Raw genomic sequence first — 24,224 nt, forward strand, 5'->3', positions numbered from 1 at the left:
TTTTCTCCATGCTATATCCCTGTCTCGGCTCATGCATCTAAGTGAATGAAACAAATAAATGAAAAGTAAACTCTTAAGTACATTGATTTGCAAAAGCTGATTATATGTATATAAAGGCAAGAATAGGAACTATAAGAATCTTCCAACAGTGCATTTTCTTTTGTTAGCATTTTAACAAGATTAAGAAGCAAAATTTACTCATTACAGAAAGGACTTTTAAAGCCAAATGGATTTGTGGCCTGTGTGGCTTCACTGTATCCCAGTTAGAATGTAAAAAAGCTCTGATGTCCACATTAAAGTGTCCATGTTGGGCCTGCTGCTGGTTTTTTATTTCATATGCTCAGAACTCTTCTTCCTTTTGTAGCCTTTCTTCTCAGTATATGCTAGCATTGTAATTGTGAGATCAAGGTTTAGTATTAAAATGTATTTGATTCATTGTGAGTTTTTTGGCAGTCCATATTGTAGTTACTGAGATTAGTTTAGACAATAATGTTGCTTGTTAGAGCTAGTTCAGCTCCCATCAGTGAATTTTTTCTTGTTTTTTTTTTTTTTTTTTTTTTTTTTTTTTTTTTTTTTAGGAGTGTGTGTGCAAGTTCTGGTGCTTGAACTCAGGGCCTAAGCACTGTCCCTGAGTTTTTTTTGTTCAAGGCTAGTTCTCTACCATTTGAGCCACATCTCTACTTCTGGCTTTAAAAAAATGATTAATTGGAGATAAGAATCTCATAGACGTTCCTGCCCAAGCTGTCTTCCAACTGTGATCCTTAGATCTCACCCTCCTGCGTAGCTAGGATTATAGTATGAGCCGGTAGTGCCTTGCTTGAATTTTCTCTTTTTTAAAGATGAGTAGCAATGTTGTATTTGTTCACCCTTTGTTCCACCTTTTCTGTGCACTATCTAAGGAAATATTTTCTCTTTTCTTTCTCCTCAGAGTTGAATATTGATACTTTTATATCAATATTTGGGGTATAAGCACATGTATGGCAAACTCGTCAACAAAATGTGTTAAATTCCTTGCCTCTGGAGATACTGAAGAAAACATGAACAAACTTTTAAGAACTTTGCAACCTTTGTTTGTTCCTTTCACTTTTGTCCTTGATATTTATATTTGTCTGTATCTAGGTTCTTTTTTTCTGATATGTAAAAATCTAGTAGAGTGTCTCAGTTCTTCCCCTACCTCTACTCTCTTTCTGCTGGAGATTGAACCCAGGGCTTTGTACCTGTTAAGCAAACACACTACCACTTGAGCACTTCGAGCTCTAGTAGACTCTCTTTAGATTGTGAAGCTCTGTGGTGTTTGTATAGTTATTTGGTGGGACTGTTTGCATTCATGTTTCCCCATGTTTTAAATATACTAAATCTAATTTAGGGTAGAAACAGCCTTTTCTTTCTTTTGTAGCTATAAGTGATTAGCATTGAAAGATTTGTTTTTTCACATGCTTCCTTCTCATTCTTTCTTGCACTCACTTCTCTTAGGCTTTTGTTCCATTGTACTGAAATTATTTTTTTCAAGCTTATTGGTAAGATTTCTAAATCGAGTAATCAATTCTCAATCTCTGTCTTGGTTTATTAGGAACCTGTGGTACGGCTGATTGCCACCTTTTCCATGAAATGCTTTGTCATTTGGTTTCAGAGATTCTATATTCTATTGCCATTGGTCTTTTCTCAGAATTCCTTACTGGTTTATCTTCATTTTTTTTTTTTTGCCAGTCCTGGGGCTTGAACTCAGAGCCTGAGGACTGTTCCTGGCTTCATTTTGCTCAAGGCTAGCACTCTACCACTTGAGCCACAGCACCATTTCTGGCTTTTTCTATATATGTGGTGCTGAGGAATCGAACCCAGGCCTTCATGTATGCAAGGCAAGCACTTTACCACTAGGCTATATTCCCAGCTCCTTATCTTCATTTTTCAATCTCTTTGTTATTTGGGTGACCCAGGCCTTGCTCTTTAGACTTCTCTTTTTCTCTTCCCTGGCTCTACTCCTGTTCTTGAAGCAATGAGCCAGTCTGCATCTCTATTATATTAATAGTCTGCAGCCAAATTATTATATTCCATTATGTACTCAGCTGTCTACTCAATATCATCACTTGGATATTTAATATTAATTTGTGCAGAACACGCTGCTTCAATAGATAAATTCACATCTCAGTCAGTGGCAGAACAAAACAGAACTTCATTTCTTTTTCATATAAATGTTGAAAGCATGTGCCTGGTAGGTGATTTTTCTATGACTTTTAGCTTTACTATCTACAGTTCTTGTCTTTGTTTGCCATTTTCCTCTATAACAAGGCCATGAAAGGGACAAGAGAATCCACAGCGGTCTGTAAAGAAACATTGTGTGTCAGCCTTAGGGAAAAGGCACACATGGCTTCTTACATGCCAATGGCTAGTGCTCAGCCACAAAGCCAACTTAACTATATGGAGACTGACAAAGAAAAAATCTCATCGTGTGCCTAGGAAGAAGAGGAAAAGTGGTTTCTGCCCTTTCTGGCACAGATTTTTTTTAAAAATAGACATCTCAAATAAAGCATGTTTAAAATTAAAATTTCAAATATCTTCTCCTTCTCGCTGCTACTTCACTTTTTTCTTTTTCTTGTTCTTTTGTTTTGTTTTTCTTGTTTTTGTTTTGGTGCGTGGGATTGAACCTAGGGCTTGTACACGCTATGCACATTAGCCCTAATAATAAATTTTATTCTTTATCAAAACTTAGTCCTCTTACATTCTCTTTCACTTCATGTGGTGTCACTTATATTCTCTGGGTTTTTCAGATCAAAATCCTTGTCAAAACCATTTGTCTCCTTTTCACATCCTGTATATGTTCTGTTAGGATGCCATTTTGACTCAACCTTCAAATTCTTCAGAATTCAGTAGCTTTTCTCCACTCTAAATACTTCCACTTCCCCCCAGATGTCATCGTCTCCTGGCTTACTCCTAAGGTCCACACATTAGACTAGAATTTGTGACTTCAACTTTCACACCCCAAATCAGTTTCTTACTGATAGCCAGACTAATATTAACGTAAATTGGATCTGGTCACTTTTCTACTTAAAACCTTCCAATGCCTCATCCCACAGAGAATAAAAGTCAAGTTCTTTTCTTAACCTATAACGTTTTATAGAATGTATCCTTCTTTATACCATGTGATCTCTATTTACTTTGTAATTTGTTACCCATCCAAAGTGACCTCTTTCTGATGCTTTGTTTCCAACCAAGTGTACCTTTTTTGTGGCCTTGTTATTACCTTTATCTCTACCTCAATCTCTCTTCCCTAAGACATCAGTAATACTTAGGCCTTTCCTTTATTTCAATCTTTGTTAAAAGGTGAGTGAGAGAATTATTTTCTAGTCATCTTATTTTAAGAGTGCAACATGTCTTCTCATTTCATGGTGTTTTTCTTTTCTGTGTTGTTGTTCTCTGTGGTCCTTCTTAACGTCTGCGGCAGATATGGCCAGTTGGATACCATAGTTTCGTATTCTTTACAGACTTAGAGTTGTTGCTGGGAAATGACTACCTGGTCAGAGACCACATTTGCCCAGGTGTAATGATGTGTCTTGGTCAGATCTGTGAAATGCCAGTGAAGGACATGAATGTCAGCCTGCACCCAGGTTATGAGGCATCTCCTGGGCATTTCTTGTGCTCTATTTTTTTTTCCATCTCTCTTCTTTGCTTCAGGATTTGATTTCTCTGTTTCAGTTCTGGGTTGATGTTACTCTATGCAGCATTTCATTAGTTTTGTATATCTCATGCTTTGAGACTTGTTATATGATGACCTTGTATTCTTGAACTTTCTTCCATGCCTTTATTCATATATATATATATATATATATATATATATAGAAATATATCTATATGTATATATCATAGAGAATTTAGGTAGGCAGATTTCAATAGTACATTAATAGGACAAACTAGATAAACAGGAAATTTAAAAATTGTTATTGAAGACTTTCATTGTAACTTGCTCAAATTATTCTAGTAACCTTACTTGTGTCCTCATCTCAAATGTTTTTCCTCGTAGTTTTTATCTCTTTTTAGAGTTACTATTCTCTACAGCTATAATATGTGCTTAAGTCTCTTCTCTGCCTTCTCCTAACTGTAGTTGAGTATGATGTGGTCCACAGCAAGAGGGCACCTGTGCTAAAGGAGAGTGAGTTTGGCTGACTGATAAAATGAGACAAAGCCTTGAAACACTGAGTTGGGCTATGCGAGCATGAGTGTAGGCCTGGAGGGAATGCTGATTTCCCTGCCAGGGGACATGGGGATAATTTTTCAGTCTTTTCCCAGAAAGGACACTTCAGAGCAGAGGTATGTGAAGAGCCTCATCCTAAGGCTTCACATAAAGAAGCTTTGGGATAAAGCGGTGAGGGCAGGAAGGTGAGTATGCAGAGAGCGTGACTAACCCCAGGGCCCGAGTCCTTGACTGTAGCTTCCTCCCTCAGCTGCACACACTTGGATAAACATCAAGCCTGGTGACCGAGAGCAGCTTTCCACCTTGAGGCCTGCCAGGTAAAGCCTTTGGTGAGGCCTGAAAACAATCACACATTGCTAACCAGGAGAACAGACTCTTCAGATGTTTCTTCATGATTTGGCACCTTATTCTATAGACTCTTGTTAGGCCACTTCTTGTTTTATATTTTCCAAGAGTTCTGGAAACACTTAACACTCGCCTATATTCAGTTTGGCTTTGCTAGTACTATTCTCTGAGAAAGAATACTCATCTGATTTTATTCAGTAATTTGAGTCAAGTTGTAGTCTATGCATTGCGCCCTTCCACTGTGATCCATGGGCCCCTTAGCATGTATTGCGATTATCTCTTCATTTATCTGTTTCTCTCATTGGACTAAGGGGTTTGTGAGAGTAATGAATCTTTAGTTCCAAATACCTGAATTTTCAGTGCCTACTACAAATTCTTATGTGTCATTGATTCTTAGCTTAATTGTCATTTGATTAAGTAAACAAGCAAGTGCTTGAAGTAAGCAAAATATAAGCTTATTAGTTCTTTATCTCTGATTTTTGATGGTGTAGCTTGAGCCTATCTTTTCTTATTTCCTTCTGGATCAACTAAATAAGACTGCTTTCAATTTTCTGACCTCAGTATACTTCTCTCCGAAAAGCTCACAGTACCTCTTCTCTGTGCATCCAGTCCACACTTCTCCTTTTGTTAAGGAGTTTCTCAGAAATCTCCTGCTTCTGAAGTCTTTCCAACAGATGTTAATACTCTTTTCATGAAACTTTGGTCTGTGGATTGTTTAGTTTTCTCATGGCTTAGATTTCACACCACATAATAGTTTGGCACATTAAAAAAAGTCAGATTGTTAGTGCCTTAAGACCAGAGACTACTATGTGTCCTCTAATTGTATATTATGTCACCTCATCTAGTGCTCTCCAAAGGGGAGAGATACTCAGAAAATATCTGTAAATGAATAAACCAAAGCAGGATTGATAATTGAGAACCAGAAAAAATGTAATATAGCAGCAGAGAGAGGGGAATAAATCATTTCAGAAAGTGAATAATTGCTTCAGAATTGAAAATACTAGGAAGTTTTTAGGAGATGACAGCAACTATTCAGAGAATCGACTTCCAACTGTCTCAAGAACCTGGAAGCGAAACTTAATCAGCCTGTTTTCCCTTGTGGATAAGGAGCACATACGTTTTTTGCTAATGCTTTAATTTGTCTGGTTTGAAAAGCACTAAATATATGCTTTCCTTTTATTACAAGTTAAAAATCAGTCATTTGCTCCCATTTTCCTGAGGATTTTAGACTAAAGGCAGGAAGTTTTGGATTGTGCTAGACTGTTGTTCCATGGAAGCCTTTAAAATAGTTAAGTATAAAAATGTTTTGTTGTAGAGTATGATACTTCTTTGTTTTTCTTTCTTAACCTGTTATTATTAAACTATGCTGAGAGGAAGGAAGAACATGAGAAGTAACTAACACTGGAGACATAGTGTTTGGGAGAGTGATAAAAATATTCTAAAACTAGATTATGGTGATGATCGTTCAACTGCAAAAATATTGGAAACCATTGTGTTTGGATTGTATAGTCCTAACAAGTGACCTTCATGGTGTAAAAATTATCCATCTCAACACTGCCAAAAAGTAAAAACTGAAAGCTTTTCTGCGTTCTTCATATCTCTGTACAAATAGGCAGAAATAAATAGTGGTACCCACTCACTGCTTTGACAAGTGGTTTCTCATGTGCCTTCATTGGCACCATGCCTTTGTCATTCTCCTGTTATTTTGTTGCTTCCTTCGGATTTCATACTGATTCCTCTTCTGCAGTTTGGAAACATTGGCATTTCTCAGATTTCACTCTCACCTTTCTCCTGTCCTGTGAATGATCTCTCTCCCGGGTCTAGCACGATACCTGGCTTACATTAACTACACATCATACTTTTGCTAGATGAATGTGAGTCGCTGATTCCAAGGCGGTGTATCAGTAATGCACAGCCCCTTCAGCCTCCAGATTTACATTGTTTTCCTGTTAAATGTTACTAAGCATCCAGGAGATGGCTTTTCTTCCCACCCACCCTTCCTTTGTTTGGACTCATTTTGGTGAAGTGACATCTTTACTCTCTCATTTCCACTTGGTCATAAACCTCCATTTCAATCTCATTATCTCCTTTTCTGCTCTCCCAAGTGGGGGGGCCGATCTATTCAGTTTCAGGTGTGTCTGTCAGATCTTGACCTCTAGCTCTGTCCCCATTGTCTTAATCCAGGCCTCTGTATAACATACAAAGCCAATAATATTCCCCTCTCCCATTGTGACAGCTGGCATTGACTCTGCACAATGGAAAGGCAGCTACTTTAGTTAACTGTACACAGCCTTCTGAAAATGGAATCTAAAGCTAGGCTCCTTAACTCAGCTTTTGCTATCCTGAGGCTGGCTTGCTGAGGTTTTTCTTACCCAGCTTCCTAGGTAAAAGTGCTCTTTGTGTCTCCAGGCCTTCTTCTGTGTTATTTCTTTGATCTCAAATGCCTTTTCTACTTTTTTCCCCCCACTAGAGTCTTGCTTACCACTTAAGTTTCTGTTTAAAAGTCATCTATTCATTGTTTAATCAATTATTTATTAAGTGCTTTCTTTGTAACAGTTGCTGTGCTTGGTCAATGAATTAGATAGACACAAACCCTTGTCCTTCTGGAACCTACAAAATAGATCCTCATTGAAACCTTAATGAAATCCTCAATCCTCCCAGGCAGGCTTAATTAGTACTTTGATTATAGCTTTAATAGTAGCCAATAAGATATTCTAGAAGAAATGCAGTCATGAAAAGCTCATTGCTTTAGAAGTCAGTAGTCCCTTATTATTTGTCCTGATGGTAACTTAATTTCTTCATCTTTAAAATGAGAATAGCAGTATTTGATCACATCAGGGATGTTAATATGCTTGGTGGTAATATATATATAAAGAGCACAATGTCAGAGCCTGAAATAGTGGCACATACCTATAATCATAGCACTGGGGAAACTGAGGCAGGAGGATCATGACTTTGAAGCCAGCCTGGATGATACAATATAGTACGACACTGTCTCGAGAAACAAAATAACACAATGTTTAATACAATGGGCTGTACACCACTAAACATTAACTATTTTAATGTTACCTTTTATATTTAATAACCACCCTCCAATTTCTTTTCCAATGACCTCATTTATTTTGCTTTTTAGTTATGTTTTAGAGAGTTAATTGATAGGATAATCAACTCTAGATTTTGATTTTGTCAGCTTATTCCCTGATTAGAAAAAGTCTAAGTGAATAAAGAAATGATCAACAGACTATAACAGCTTCTAGAGGAAGCTTGAGATTATGTTCTTGAGCCGTCTGCAAAATTACTTCAGAAAATGTCCTTAGTAATGCTCGATTGAGATTGAGTATCTAAATGGCTTTACAGTGGAAATAGATATGCACTGGCTAGTACCATGCAGAAAGTCACAGCCACTTGAAATATAATTTTACATAATCAAATAAAATATACACCCTACTCTCAAGGTCATATAAAAATTTCAAATCAGGCCTCAGTAAAGAAAGAATTCTGCTTTAGAACTGTCTCCTATGGTAAGATGCACAAAATTGGAGACCCAAATTTTCGTGTCCCTTTGTCCTTTGCATTAAGACAGCACAGAGCACAGATCGCCCACACTTAGTACTTGGAAAACAGTTTTAGTTAGTGTTGTTCTTTCTCTTACCTTTGCATGGGCAGCATAGATTCCAGTTTGTGAGATAAAGCATTTCCTCACATTGTGTGACTCCCTCTACTACCTATGCATTATTTCACTAAGATTTATACAGAATGTGAAACCCTTCTAGAACTTAAGCACTTTTATCTTCTAGCTGACAGGGCACAGAAAATGTTTACTACTGCTTTTAAGGGGTTACCATTTATTTAACTTGTAGCTAATGTCTATCATGAATTTTTAATCTAAAAATATAGAAATAGAATCTAGTCAGATAAAGGAGTTTTAAACAGCAACAACTGGTAATATGAAGAATTAAGATCAAAATATGATGTGCTAAAATTGTCTAGGACTCTGCTCTAGCTAGAAGAATTTATTATTGACTTCTGTTAAGGTCATCAAGATTTATCAGGTATTGTCATTGCAAAGTGGGTAAGATGGAAAATGGGGAGTGTTTCTGATTGCATTGTGACAATTTTTCTTTTTAAAGCTAGCATTTTTTTTATGGACACAGATTCAAGTTACATTAAATTTGACCCTATTCACTAATTATTTAGCTTATAGTAATTGGGATATTTACATACTGACCACTAATCTCAGTAAATAACATTGTTGTAGAAACTGTTCCACTTTAATCAAACAGTAGTTTCTATATGAACAATGCACTCTGAACTTAATGACTTGGTTGAAACAATTATTAATGTTTTTCTTATGTCCTTCATTACCGAGTATCTACTCCTTGAGTTTTGCCTCTGTTTTGACAACCAAATCTCTGCCTGATCTGACTATTTTTTCCTATGGCAGGCAAATATTCACAATTTCACAGCTACTAGTGAACTGCAGTTAACTGTTAATTGGTACTGATCTGTGGGGCTTTAGTCTTTTCTCTGTCCCTGGGTTTAGATTTACCTTGGAGTAAAAACAAACCAACCCTGAGCATTGTGTGGGGAGGAGGAAAAGCAGCCTGTTCTCAGAGCAGTTGTCTGGGGGCCACACAGTGATGTGAATGGGCCCTATGTAACTCCAGAGCACCCTAGACAATGTGTGCTGGGAACAGTGCCCTCTGGAGTTGTCCAGCTCAATAGCCATGTGGTAGAGCTCTGGTCTGTCAGCCAGAACTTTGTAGATTGTTATTTATTTTCACACTGTCCACAGTTGCCCTTGTAAAGGAACAAATAATGTATCAATACATTACCTCCATCTCAGATTTGAGGAATCTTGTCTGTTTGTGGAGTCTTTAACTCCTGTTTCCTGCGTGGGAATCAGGAAATGTTTTTGTTCTCTTTTCCAGTTTTTCCTACTTTAACCATATTATACTAAAACAAATCCTTACTAAAACTTTTCCCCCAAAAGCATTTATCTGTGTCCTTATACAGCAGAGAATATGTACTCTGCATAGTGAAATTACGTTGTTTTGTACTTATTTATATAGATGATATAGTTTGTTTATATCATACACAATTAAAAAATAGAAGTCAGTTGACAAACATACTTAGAAACATTGATTAGATCTCCATATAATTTTAGCATAAAACTTTGAAATCAGGTTCAAGAATGGAAAAATAAAAGTAAAACAAAGAATTTTTTAAAAAAATTATTGCCAAAGTGATGTATAAAGGGGTTTTAGTTTCATATGTGAGACAATGTGTACCTTTCTTATCCAATTTGTTACTTCCTCCCTCATTTTTCTCCCACCTTCCTCCACCCCACATCATCCCCCCATGAGTTATATGGTTGGTTTACAGCATATAGTTTTGTAAGTATGGTTGTTGCATTGGTTCACCTTTTACCCTTTATCTCTTCATTTTGATGTTCACCTTCCCTTTCCTAGTTCCAGTAAACATATATACAATACCTAGAGTACCAACATCAGCAACAGTGACTTCAGGGGTAAAACTATGGGGAAGAAAGACAAAAGAAAAAGGCATAATTTCATATGGTACATTGGAAATAACAACAACAACTATAAACCAGTTATTTCCATACCTTGGAGTTCATTTCACTTAGCATCATCTTATATGTTTATATGTACTAGCTATTGAGCTCTTGTGATCTTCTGCTAAGATTATCCTAGACATGTACTAATTATTCCCAACTAGGGAAACTGTAGAGTCTATGTAAAACGAAGAATATTAGAATTAAAGTTAGAATATTTAACTTCAGTGCCATCCACAACAGACACGTGGTAGTTAAAGATCACACTTTGACTTAAACATTGTGTCGCAAGATGGTGGGCCTGGGTACAGTATCTTCAGAGAGGAGGCATCATGGTTTTTTTGAAGGGAGTACTAAATAGTCCCAGATCTTATAGAAGCCAGGTTCATATCCCTAATTTGAGTACTACTTCAGATTTTAATGGGAGTGCATATAGGTGTCATTTGTGTAAGTGTTGTCAGGAACTTCAATAGACTTCTTTGAGGGTAGGTGCAGACATACAAAGATTTAGGTGTAGGTATATACTGACCAGAGGTATATTTGTATATTTTTGACAGTAAGTGATTTCTCTCATGCATATTTGTCTTTTGCCCACAATCTTTTGATGAAACAGTCTTTCAGTTTTTCTGAGCATCCCATGTTCATGCCTCTAAAACTGCATTTTTGTTATTGTTGTTGTTGGCCATGGGGCTTGAACTGAGGGCGTAGGCGCTGTCCCTGACCCCTTTTGCTCAAAACTAGCACTCTACCTCTTTGAGCCACCATGCCACTTCAGGTTTTTGAGTGGTTAATTGAAGGTAAGAGAGTCACTGACTTTCCTAGCCTTGGGTGGCTTTGAACAATGATCTTCAGATCTTAGACTCCTACGAGTAGCACCCAGTGTAAAATTGCATCATTTAGGTAATACAGAAGTGAGTAGGATTGGTGTTTTAAGTTTTCCAACTTTGTTCCTAGAAAGAATTTTTTTGGGAGAGTATCTTTTGTGTTTTTTATTTATTTATTTTTCAAATGATTTGGTACTGGGGCTTGAATTGAGGACTTAGGCTTTCTCTCAGCTTTTTCACTGACACCTGGCCCTCTACCACTTGAGCCAGGCCTCCAGTCTGTGACTTTGCTGTTTACTCAGGGAAAGAGTCTTGGACTTTTCTGCTTCTAATCACAGACATACAAGTCTCACCTTCCTGAGTAGCTAGGCTTACACTGGTGCCTGGCTAATATTTCTTTAATGACAGTGAAAATTTTAAGTTAACAATGGAGACTTATAGTAAGTTGACTGGCCAAGATTATTCATTCCCCTGTATAATAGTGCTCTAGTAGAATAAAGTCATGGGACTGAGCATTGTGGTTCTTGTCTGTAATCCCAGCTTAGATGAAGATCACTGTCCAAGACAAAAATGTAAGACTAAAGTAAAGGGGTGTGGCTCAAGTGAAGAACAACTGTCTAATTAACAAATAGAGGCTAAGTTCAAATCACAGTACCACCAAGTGTGTGTGTGTGAGAGAGAGAGAGTGGGAGGGAGAGAGAGAGAAGGAACAGAGGAAGAAGGAAGAAAAGGAGGAGAAAGAAGGGGAAAAGGAGGAGCAGGGAGAGAAGATAAAGATATCTCATTTATGTAAATAACACAGTTTTATACCTGTAGTGCCAGCTACTTGAGAGGCAGAGATAAGAGGATCTGTTTGAGGTCATCTAGAATAAAATGTTCACATCACTCTGTCTCAAGAGAACAAGCTAGGAAGTAATGCTGATGCACATCTGCAGTCCCAGGCACTTAAGGAGGGAAGAGTTTGGTCCATGGCAGCTCTAGGCAAAAGCACAAAACCCCCAGCTGAGAAATAACAAAACCAGTTAGGGATGTAGCTCAAGTCCTAGAGCATCTACCTAGCAAGCCCAGGGCCCTGAGTTCAACCCCCAAAACTTCAGACAGAAAGAAAGAAAGAAAGAAAATATATATTATTCTAACTTTTGGAAGTGGATGATAAATACCAATTTTTGTTGTTGTATTTTGGTTGTTTGAGACCAGGTCTCACTATGTAGCCTAGGTTGGACTTGAGCTTCCAAAAACTTCTGCCTCAGCCTCCGACGTGCTAGGATTATAGGTGAAGCCCACCACACCAGCCATACATTCTATTACCCCAATAAGTGTAACAGTTGTTTAGCTAGACGTAAACCTCTCCTGAACTTCCTATTCTGCATCACCTGGAGCCGTCTGGAATTTACATGGTATGTAATAACTGATAGTAGCTTGGCCTTCAAATTACATTGAATTATGATAGCATTATATTGAGAAGGTAGTCCTAAAATGATAGAGCTTCAGGAGATTGTAAATATCATCATGCTGAAGCCTAAAAGTTCTTTGTTTGGATTATGTCAAAATGTTCTAGTTTTTTGTAGAATATTCATATTTGAAGACAGATAAATAGTTAGCTTAAGTGAACCTTAATTTAAGAAACTTTTTATTGCTACTAAATTCTCTGGTTCTCCTATATGGGAATTTTTATTTCAACCAGTGTCACCATTTTGACCATTTTTTGTTAGCATCAGAAAAAAAACAAAAATAAATGTAATTTTATTTTCCCTGAATTGTGGTTAATACCCTTGTATATTGTGTGTCATGATTTTTGAACCATTTTGTAGTGTCTCTGATTTCCCTACTATATGATAAAAATTATTCTGCAAGTGCTGTGTTAGCTATTGAATTTGACGTCTCTGTATGCATTATGGTAGAATCTGTTGTTGCTCAATTTAGTAATAATTTTATCATTGCAGCTTAACATCTCTTATAATTTTAATTGTTATCAAGAAGAATGGCATCGTTTAATTTGACACCAAATGCAGAAGGATGGATGAATGACAAATTAATAATTTACTACCTTTGCATAATACTGAACATAAAGTATTAGAAGGATTGATGGCATAAAAGGTTAACAAATTTTAGCAGCTTTCATTAGCTCTACATCGTCATATGTTTGTGGTGCTGACTGCAATAGGCTTTGTAGGAGATCTCAGTCTAGGGAACTAATTACTTGTGCCGATTGCCGCGCTGATGAATAGTCCCTCATTGTATCATTCCCCTGAAGACGAGGTGCAGCCTGTGATTCACGACTGCATCCTGGCTGATATTTGATAATAATTTTAACAGATAAATGTAGGTAGGCAGAATGATGAAGTGCCTATCCAAGCTCCATGACTATCAAAGCCATACACACAGCCATCTGTGTACCTCCTTTTTTCTTCTCCATGGAGGAGAATTTTATTTCATTAACCTAGTTTAAACAACTGTTGTCTTTTGTTTGCATGCATATTTTATGGGATTTTTATTTATTCTTACAAGATAACCATAATATTTTTTTTCTTAAAATTTCGATAGCCAAGTAAGGAAGAAAACTGGAATAGTAAAAAGGCATTTTGATTCTTTGAAGACTACAACCCTTACTTGTTTTTGTATTCCATTTTGATTGTATTACGTCTCCTTCTGATGCATGACTGAAATCAACAAAGGCAGTGTCAGTTGTTCCTGTAGTCTCTGATGATTCTGCATTCCCAGCAAAGGCCATTGGATTCCTACTTTTTAAAAAATTATTTTCTTTAATGTCCTGTTTATTGTATATATCTTTGGAATCTGTGATCATTTTAATCAATAAAATACTTGTAGACCCATTTTGAAACTTAAAGACAGCATCTTTAAAACATAAAAAAGGTTAACTTTTACATGGGTGTTTTGGTCAAGAGTGCCAATTTGTCACTGCTGACAGGTATAATTTTATTAGCTCATGAAATGCAATTCAGACATTATTTTGTATTAGTCATTCCTCCTGCAGAAATTTTGTTTACGAAGAAATTTTTTATTTTGTTCTGGAAACTTACAGGGTTCATGCTGTATACATTTACTGAATAAACAGGTACTTGAGAGATTATTTTCATATTATACCTGAAAAATACCTCAGATTAGTATTTTTCTTATAAAATATTTTCCCACATTCTAGATGATGATTACTTGGCAGCAGGAAAAGTTGACATTGATATGTTGCTATATAAAAGATACATATAATTAGAGAAAATATCATAGAACTTGAATTTTAAAAAGTACATTTCCCAAAGCATGCTTTTGATATAGCAATTATTGCACATCATATAGCATGTAGTTTTTAATTAAATAGAAAAGCAAGCTACATAAAACAGAAATTCAATCTGATTTGCTTGAAAATAGATTGCTATTTCACTCTACAGGAATGGTTTATTTAAAAACAGTAAATGGAAAAGAAATGCATTTTCTTGTGTTGTTCTAAGCCTCAGGGGCTAAATGTAATGAATATTTTAAGAGATTATTTTAATTAAATTCCTGCACATCTAAACAGAGTAATATTTTATTATCACATACATAACCATGTAACTGAGATATTCATTAAAGTTAACACTTTCTGGACCAAGAATTCATGGTATGATTTACTGACCTTGTGCAAAAAGGCACAAATTAGGAAGAAAAATGAAGGGGGACAGACTTTGATTAATATAGGTAATGCTATACCATATTTATAATAGCCTTTTCCCTATTCTGGTTTATAAATGCAGCCACAGAGAAAGGTGCCCTGCTGAGGCTGAAATGAGGCTGAAATCAGAGCACATGCCACTGGAGTGTGGGGAAACTGATCACACTGTCAGCAATTCATTTCAAAATGATGTATTTAGTGCTCATTTCACCTTCCAAGAAAAGGAAAAGGAGTTCCTTAGACTGGAAGGTGATATTGTTATTTTCAAGGACATACCTAAGTTAAAGATTGCAAAGGGGAGTGTGAGATGGAGGGAGAATTAAGAGGATGGAGAAGGGGTAAAAAAAAAAAAGGCAGAGCAAACAAGGAGAGCTTTATGCAGAAATTCAGTGCTACCACGCTGTTTGATAATTGCTAACATATGTGGCTTCTCTGTTTCATTGTAGTCGTCCTCGTGAGTTCTGGCGCCTTGACTACTGGGAAGATGACTTGCGGCGCCGACGACGATTTGTGCGTAACCCTCTAGGATCGACACATCCTGAAGCGACACTAAAAACAGCCGTGGAACATGGTCAGTGTATAAAGCATTCCTTGCCAATAGCAGCAGGTACAGTACTTGGTAATGAAGAGCATAACTTCATTATTACAAAGCACACTGTAAAATGGTCCAACACCACATTTCTTAGTTTCTTACCCCAGAAAGAGAAGTTATTTTTTACAGTTAGTATAGAATCATAAAATTACAGTCTCAAGAGTACTTATTTGTTATATTTCACATACAAAACTCAACATAGATCCTTTGTTTTTGGGTACAAGGCTAACAAATTTGTCCTTTAAGTAACACATTCAGCTTTCAGTAGATTAATCTCAGAAGCCTACCTTAAATCCATGTATATCAGAAACCCAGCATTTACAAACCTAATAGGTTTCTAGGTTCTGTTGCATAAACACAGTTTTCCTTCATCCATGGTATTTTAGCAGGAGATTATGAAGTGGGAATGATGGTAATAAATGTCCAAGTGTCCAGGTACTTCTGAACCTTGGTTTGTAGGTTTTGATTGATGGCTCACAGAGAAAGAGAATAGACATTGTTTTCATATGTTCCTATTCTGCATCAGCTTGTTATTGGAGCCTAACAAAACATTCCCCCCTTTTTGTCGCACTGTATATGATGGTGATTACATCTAGGTAGGAGTAGAGCAAGCAAATTGGAAAACCTGAAAGGTCCTGTGAACTTGATAATATACTTTCTTTGATCATAGAGATATACCCATTAAATTCTACTTTCTGGAAAGCCAATTAAAGATACACAAAAGGGAAGATGCCCCTCTTCATATTAAAATATAAATTGATTATTTTTAATAAAATAAGAAATCATTCCTTCTTTTAGGATATTAGTTCAATGTGCTGCAGTTATGATTAACTAGTAATATGTAATATGATTAAGTAAACGTTAAATTATACTCAGTACGGATATTACATAAAACTGAAACATAACAATCATACATATTTATCAGATTCCATGTAATCTTTTGGTGCATGTTAGGATAGCAAGAATTTAGATTAAAAAATCAGTAGTCTTAGGGTTTGGCCTCAGTCAGGCAGTTTAACCTCTTGCACTCAGCCTTAAAGAGCCATTTCTGGAAGAAAATGTCCACAATATGTCTTCAGATATAACACCAAATGTGACATCAGTTCTTTAAAATAAATGATCATACAGAGAGTAGTCAATAACAAAGTGATCTAAAAGCAATAATAGTCTCAGGGCCTTACATCTTCAACTCCAGGGGGTGGAGAAGGATATAATAAGATATAGAATTAATTACGCCACTTTTGCTTTTAGGATCTGTGTGCTTTTTATGTGGTGTAACAGATTTTTAGAGTTACTTATCCCCTCCGTCGTTTTTTCCCTTCCCTTTCCTTTTTCCTTTCCTTTCCTTTCCTTTCCTTTCCTTTCCTTTTTCCTTTCCTTTCCTTTCCTTTCCTTTCCTTTCCTTTCCTTTCCTTTCCTTTCCTTTCCTTTCCTTTCCTTTTCCTTTTTCCTTTTTCCTTTTTCCTTTCCTTTCTTTTGATTAATGACATTTACATGGAAAAATAAGTTTATTTGCAATTTTATCCTATTGAGCCACACATATACCATTTACCATGTGCACTTAAAATTTGAAATTTAATTATCTTTCTTGTCTTATAAACCGTCATTGAGGTGACTTGTGAGTTCTGAGGTATAAGACAGTAAAAATACAATTCTTCCATTTATATCTAGAAGGGAATGGCTTGTTTTATAAAATCACACGTAGGAAGCTGGCATTCCTTTATCATGAAAGAAATAATAGTGATCGAATTCAAAATCTGTGATAATGATGTAAAGAAGGGCTTATTAAAATACATTCTTATGAGAAGCAGGACATTTTGAGGTATTCTGGGATTTTTAATGAGTACTTTTCAATTTTATTTTTGACATTTACCTTCCAAAATAATGTCAGCATTTTAAATTGGAAGCACCTGTAGTAATGCTGGATGGAAAAAAGATATTTATTAGGAATACTTTACCACTTAAGAGTTTTTGACCTGTTTAGAAGCAGATTTTACTGTAATAACTCTGGATAGTAATTGAAAGATTAATACAGTGTTGTTTATATATTATCCATCTGTAAATTGACAGAAATAAAATTAAGGTCTTAATGTGATTTAATCCTGTTTTGTAATATTTTGCACTAATCTTATAATGCCTAACACACTTAAAACATTTCAAAGGATTAAAAACAATAACAAGTATTAAGTATGGTTAAAAAATCAAATATGTAGGAAATGCTTCAGTAGTTCTGCAATTAAAGAGAAAGTTCATATTTCATATTTACTAAAATATTCATTTTATATTATATAAAGTATATTTTAATTATAAAGTTATTCTTTATGTACATGTGTTTTGAATATCAAGAATATTGTACACAATTCTGATACTTAGCAAATGGATTATACTATGGTATCTTTGGTGTCAGCTAATTTATGCAAATGCATTCTATAAGCAAACAGCTTAAGTTTTAATATTTTTTAAATCAACTGACTTTTAGTGGACATTTAATTTAAATTTTATGGTAACAGTGGAATTCCATCTTTTTGGAGTATGAAGGAAATGATCAAAATAAGTGTTAAGAATCAGCTATGCAAAATCAAGCAGTTGATATAATAAACAATTGAATCATAGTTGAACGTAGGTAAGTACTGTAGTTCAGTACTGAATTTAAGTATTTAGAAATAGAGGTTTCTGTGAATGGCTTATGGGTTTTACATTTCATGATTTTTACTTTTATTTCTAATGTACTTAAGTAAGAAGATAGACTTTTTAAACTATGCAATCTTAGAACATTTTGAATTGTATTATCATTATCAAAGGAAGACATCTAAATAGAAGTGCCACTGGAGATTAGGTATATATCTTAGTAGTAAGAGCCATCTTTTTTACAGATTGATTTGATTTGAAGGAAAGCCTCTGGTGTAAAGGTGGCAGAGTAAATACCTGAAGAGTGATGTTCTCTGTTTGGACGATCAATACCAGCCCCATGACTCTACTTCTGGCTACCTTCTAGTTAAAAACAAATTTTTTAATTCTGACAATTTAATTGCCCTTCCCAAGTTCACATTAACTTGCTTGGGGAAAAGAGCTTTAGGTAATTTTTCAAACAGAGACCCTCCAACGTGGTTATTTATAAAAGTCATGGTGTAATGGGAGATTTCTTTAGCATTGCAGGAATGAAGTCGTATTTTTAAATTAAAATTAATACTTCCTCTTATGACTAAATATTTTTATGGAAATTAGTAGCAGCAAGAAAAGATGAGCATTTCTTCCATTTTATAATTTAAAATATATTTGAAATTGGTTACAGTGGTTCCTAACACACTCTTAATGCACAGAGCACACTTTGGCAGTTATTTATGATCAGAGCAGTTTAGATCTGGAAGGAACCTGAGGCTAAAGTCTAGGGTACCATCGTTCTTTTTGTTGTTGTTGGTGGTGGTTGTGGTGCTTGAACTCTGGGCCTGGATGCTGTCCCTGAGCTCTTCAGCTCAAGGCTAGCACTCTACCACTTGAGCCACAGTGCCTTTTTTGGTTTTCTGGTGGTTAATTGGAGATAAGAGTCTCATGGACTTTACTACCCCAGCTGGCTTGGAACTATGATCTTCAGATCTCAGCCTCCTGAGTAGCTAGGATTACAGGCGTGAGCCACTGAAGCCCAGCAGATACCTTCATTCTTTACAGATAAGGAATCTGAGGAATATTCTCAATATGTAGTCCTGACTTCTAAAATTCGTTGCTAAATGTAATAGAAGTTTTGAAATTAAGGCCACATACAAAATGTATAAAGATTAGCTTCAATTCAAGTGCTAAAGTAGTTTAGAATCTTACTGGATTCAATACATTCTTCTTTTACATGTTAATAGAAATATATAAAGAGGATTTTAATGTAGTTTCAAAAATGCCTTGTAAACTCATGGAATGCTACAAGTAACCATTTGGTTTCCTAGGAATGACAGATCCTGTCCCAAACAGCCACTGTCTCACAATTCTGGTAATGCCAGGTGATGGTCCTTCCTTTATTGATCAATATACATTAAATCTGAAACTTCTGGGAACCTATGTAATTTGGCTTTTTTTTTCATTTATAGTCTCAGTTATTTTTCTCGAGTATATTTTATTGACTTGGAATCTAAGGAAATAGCATGAACTGTAGAGGAAATTTAATTAGATTAAAAATAGTAATTAACATATCCCAATTCAGAATATAGTTATGGTATGTTATGGTATGTGCATCACATCACACTTAGCAGCTGCCCATGTCTATTTTATGTACAATAGAAGTCACTTTGTTATTTCAGTAGTAATCTTTACTTTTTATGAGGTGACTAACTCTTAATGTATATGCTTCTGTTACTGTAACATTGACTATTGGTGATTCCTGTTTACTGGCTTGGTGGTTGTTTGAAGAGGCTTTTATATATTGCAGCTTGAGTAGTTTCCTTCGTGTTTTGTTCTTTCTCTGTTTACTTTTACTTACCTGCCTTTGTTTGATAGATAAGTGGTCTAATGCCCAGAGCTTGTTCTAAAGAACTTGATCTTTATATTTTAGAATCAGCCTCTCTCTCTGAACTGCACCGAAAAACAGTCATTTCTAAAAGTTAATGGACATTTTTCATTTTATGCAACAATGTTTTCTGTAATAGTGCAGTGTAGTAGGTTAAAGATAAATACTTAATCAGAACAAAAGATAATGTTAAAGACATTTCATTAATAATGATATGAAGAAATAGTGATCCTGTTCAGTAAAACTTATTAGCATAAATCATATGAATTGAGCTTCAAGAAGTATATTCTATTTTCACCTCTAACATTAAACTTTAGACTCTTATAGAATATATTCACAGAAGATATCAAAATAGCTGATACTTCTTTATAATGGTTGATTGTGTATAAGGCAAATGAAAGGGAAAATTATGCCTTTTCCCTAGCAAATATAAACATAATTATCTTTTATTTTATACTCAGGAAAGTTTTCTTCTGATTTTGAAAAGAAAAAAGTTCTTTAAGGGAAAGCTATTAGACCACTGAGAATTGAACACAGCGCATGTGGTGTGTATTAGAGTACTGTTGGTAATTTTACTGCTGCTAACTTAAAATCCTCAAGGGGGAGTTAATTACAGGAAAACCATTCTAAATATCAGTAAGCTGCATATTTTCTATGACAAGAGGTTTCTCAGTTGAGGTTGAACAAATCCAGAATCTGAGCTTGTAAAAATAGGTAAATAAATAAATTAAAGTGAGTTGTACATATGTATACCATATACCACAGCACTTAAGTTTTTGTTTTCATAAAAACTATTTAATTCAAAAGTTACTTTGTTTTAATATGAGTCATAATGATGAGAATATATTTTAAAAATTTAAGTCCCAGTTGGAAGTACTAACACAATATATGTTTAGTGGTCATTTACACGCATGTGAATTTATTTATTGAGCTATTTTAAACCATTGCCTATTGCCACTGAGGACTCTCGCTTTTTAGTAAATGTTTACAGATTATAGAAAAAGTTTTCTTTTTTGTCAAATAATCTTGGCATACTTCAGAATCTGTTTGGCAGTCATCACAGACAAAGTAATAGCAAGCTGTTTGATTTGTTTCTGGTGTGTTTGACATATGATCCTTAAATTTAGATTTGCAAATGAGCATTCTTAATTCTTGGTCATTAGGATTCTGGTTTTTCCATCTTAAATTTTACCAAATAATTAGGTGGAAAATTAATAAGTTACACATATATTTATATTTATATTTAGAGAGTGAATTTCCTTTCTTCTACAGCCAGCAAGCAGTAGTAGTTAGGAGCCCAGACTGGCCTCCTGTTGCCTGTTTTTATATCTTGACTGCAGTTGTCATGACTTTTTTTTTTTTTTTTTTTTTTTTTTTACCTTGGGCAAGGTATATAACCTTTCTGAGCCTATTTTCTTACTGAAAATGAGGAATTAACAAAAGGCTTCTGAGAAGTGAATTCAAATGTAAAGCTTTTTGAACATTCATTGCCACATGATAAATTCTATATCTTTACTTTGAAGAGAGAATTTGGAATCGAGGAAATAAAGAGAATTCGGCATCCTGATTCTTGTTTAAAACCTAACGAGCAAATGATAATGTGTTACCATTTACTGAATTATAAAACCTAGGAAACGATGCTTTCTTTTTTGTTTCTCAGTAATCGATTTCCTTTTAGTGAAGTTGACTATAAATTGGAAAAGGTCTTGTTTTGACTAAGGCAGTGTTTCTGATTATAGGGCAATGCAACCTAAGAATTGCCATATAAACAATGACATACAAACACACTGTCATTTTCCTAGAATTTAATGGTGATTTAGATACATTAAAGTTGTCAAATATTTATTGTAACTTTTTGTTTGTACACCTTACTGGTTATTTGTATAACTTCATGTTGTGTGAATGAAGCAAAGTAAGATTTTATTTACCTGTGGAGTATATTGAGAGCAAAATGTAGGAAGCTTCTTCCATGACTTCCTTAATAGAAAACTCCTACCTGGTTCATTTTAGTTTTGTATCTAAATGGTTTACACGATGAATTCATAATCAATATTTAAAACCTGGTTTTACCCTTAATACTTTCCATAGCCACTCCTGTTAAACCCAAAGAGCCTTTGATCTGCTGAGTTAACCAAGTGACATACATTCACTTTGTTAAATATGTAGAATGCATTATATAAGTATTAGCTCATAGATTGGGCCTTGGACTCAGGCAGATGGATTGGAGCACACAGCCTGGTCATCCGATTTCCATATCAGTAGCTGCACTTGGCAGGACCAGGTGCCTCACCCCTGGGATTTCCCCAGCTCAGAAAGCTGAATGCCAGTAGTAGAGTGAAGATTTAAAACTTTGCACTGCTCGGATAAGTAAGATTAAAAAGACACACTCGATCTGCTCTCTGTTTTTCTTAACGAGAGAACTGCTCAAAGCACCAGGTGCCCTGGAGAAAGGGTATAGGGGTAGAGGTGCTGGTCTCCATGATCGCCTTGTGATTTCACTGCTGTGCATCTGTAGTTCCTCGGGTGACCGGAGGTGCTTCTTAGAGGCAGGCCTCATAGCCTCCTCCCCTGCTTAGGGTCCCTGGCCGGAGGAGTCAGTCGGGGCTGTGGCTCTGGGAGGCAGCGCCAGGCCTTTTACCCACAGGCCTCTCATCCTGCTCCTTCTGTTATGCTTGCCCCCGGGGTGCCTTAGCCCTTTCGTTTAAACAGCAGAGGAGGGGGTGAGAAGCCTCCACTTAGTTTCCATGGGGCCTTGATCTCAGATATTTGTATAAGGGTGGAGGGCAGGCGGGTGGGGGAGAGTACATGTGAAGATGTGGGCCCCTGCAATGGAGGGAAGGAAGGAGGGTGGGGGGGGAGGGATAAAGAAGAGAACAGCTGCTGTAGCTTTATTCGTGTCTGATATGGCTTCGGGGTCTGGGCTTAAATCCTCATTGGCTGCAAGCATCTCCCTTAGCTCTGACCCTTTCTATTTCTGACTTCTTCGCCACAGCCACTCCCCAGCTCTTTCAGAATGTTTCAGTGTGATATTGTTCGGAAGAGTCAATCACTCGTCTGTGTTTTTCTGTGTTAAATAGGTATTATTTCCAAAACTAGGTTCTGATTTTTACTAGTAATTTTTTTTTTTTTAAAGAGGAGACCCTCTGCTACTCCAACTCGAAGTAAATACATGGCTCAGTGTGGGGTGCAGGGGTCAGATTTAATGGGATTAGGGTGCTTGTTCAGGGTAACGTTACACTAGCTTGGGGAATAAGAGTTTGTCACACCAGAGTGTGTGCCACCCTAGTCACTTTCCCCACTGTGTGTGGCTCTGCATATAAAAGATTGCCCATCTCTGGGCCACTACCCTGGCTCACCCTGCCCTTCTGCCTTAGGGCTCTGGCAGTGCTGATGGACAGCTTTGTTTCCTTTTCATTTCAGCTGCAGATGAAGACATCCTTGCCAAAGGAAAACAGTCCATCAAGAGTCAGGCTTTAGGAAACCAGAACTCAGAAAACGAGATCCTCCTGGAAGGCGACGATGATACTCTGTCATCCGTGGATGAGAAAGATTTAGAGAATCTTGCCGGTAATTCAGTGGTTGTGCAGATATTTCAGCTGGCTCTGGGACAATGAACATCTAATTACTTACTTCTTCAGCTGTGACCACTAGGACTACCAATCTTATACCCACAATTATATTACAGATCGTTTTTGTTCTTTCCCTCCACCATTGTCTACAAAAATCTCCTTTATTTTATATTCTCTTTGTCTCCTTCCTTTCCTCATCTTTTAATTTTATGTCTAATTTTCACTGATAGAGGAAGAAGTTTAAAAGCAGCCACAAGAGAGTTACTGTATCATTGTGAAATGATGGCAGTTGTTTTTTAAATAATAAGCTTGCAGGCAGATGAGCTATTTACTTTGTTACACAAGTCTCAGTGAGTAGTACTGCATATACACTTAAGTCATTGAAAAAAATAAACTTCAGGAATACTGTGATTTTTTTTCCCCAGGATTCACATATTTTTCTTGATGTAGGAATTTTGATTTGTACTCTACAGAGTCTCGGTTTTACTTCCCTTATGGGAAAAATTCTCTTTTTAAGCCTGAGATTTTAGCCATTCATTAAATGGCTTTTTCCTTTAAAGCCTGTGACTGTTCTTCATGGAATGAGTCTACAGATTTCATAGGTAAAAACTGTAGTCTTCAATTCTGACGGTTTTAAGAGAAAAGATATTAGAAAGCTTTTATTTGGTGACTTGTCTGCAACATCTGCTACATGCAACTTGAGAATGAAAAGCAAAAATAGGAGCCTTCTTTCTTCTCTGAAGGCCAGAAACCTCCCTGTAAAGTAAAGTAAAATTAATTGTTCTGTACTGTGAAAGGATTGGATGGGTGTGGAGAGAGTAAGGTGGATGCTGCTATTCTTGTCTTTTCCTTCACGTCCATTTACCCATTTCCTCCTTTATTTTGCCTCTGTTCTTGCACCTAGTAATACATTCATACAGTAATAGAGGTGAAAGGGGAGTTTAATTATATAATCTTGACAATGGCAATAGGATTAAGAA

The 24,224-nt window shown here is 36.1% G+C and overlaps 1 protein-coding gene across 1 annotated transcript in view; it reads left to right on the forward strand.

Moving 5' to 3' along the window:
• Lrba (LPS responsive beige-like anchor protein) overlaps nucleotides 1–24,224 on the forward strand; it is a 417,455-nt gene that overhangs the window by 201,100 nt on the left and 192,131 nt on the right. Inside the window, exons 37-38 of the mRNA XM_048333588.1 lie at nucleotides 15,041–15,165; nucleotides 23,096–23,242. Of these exons, the coding sequence (XP_048189545.1) occupies nucleotides 15,041–15,165; nucleotides 23,096–23,242 (272 nt within the window). The remainder of the gene's footprint in view (nucleotides 1–15,040; nucleotides 15,166–23,095; nucleotides 23,243–24,224) is intronic.

The sequence above is a fragment of the Perognathus longimembris genome, chromosome 24, assembly GCF_023159225.1.
Source record: "Perognathus longimembris pacificus isolate PPM17 chromosome 24, ASM2315922v1, whole genome shotgun sequence".
NCBI lineage: Eukaryota > Metazoa > Chordata > Mammalia > Rodentia > Heteromyidae > Perognathus > Perognathus longimembris.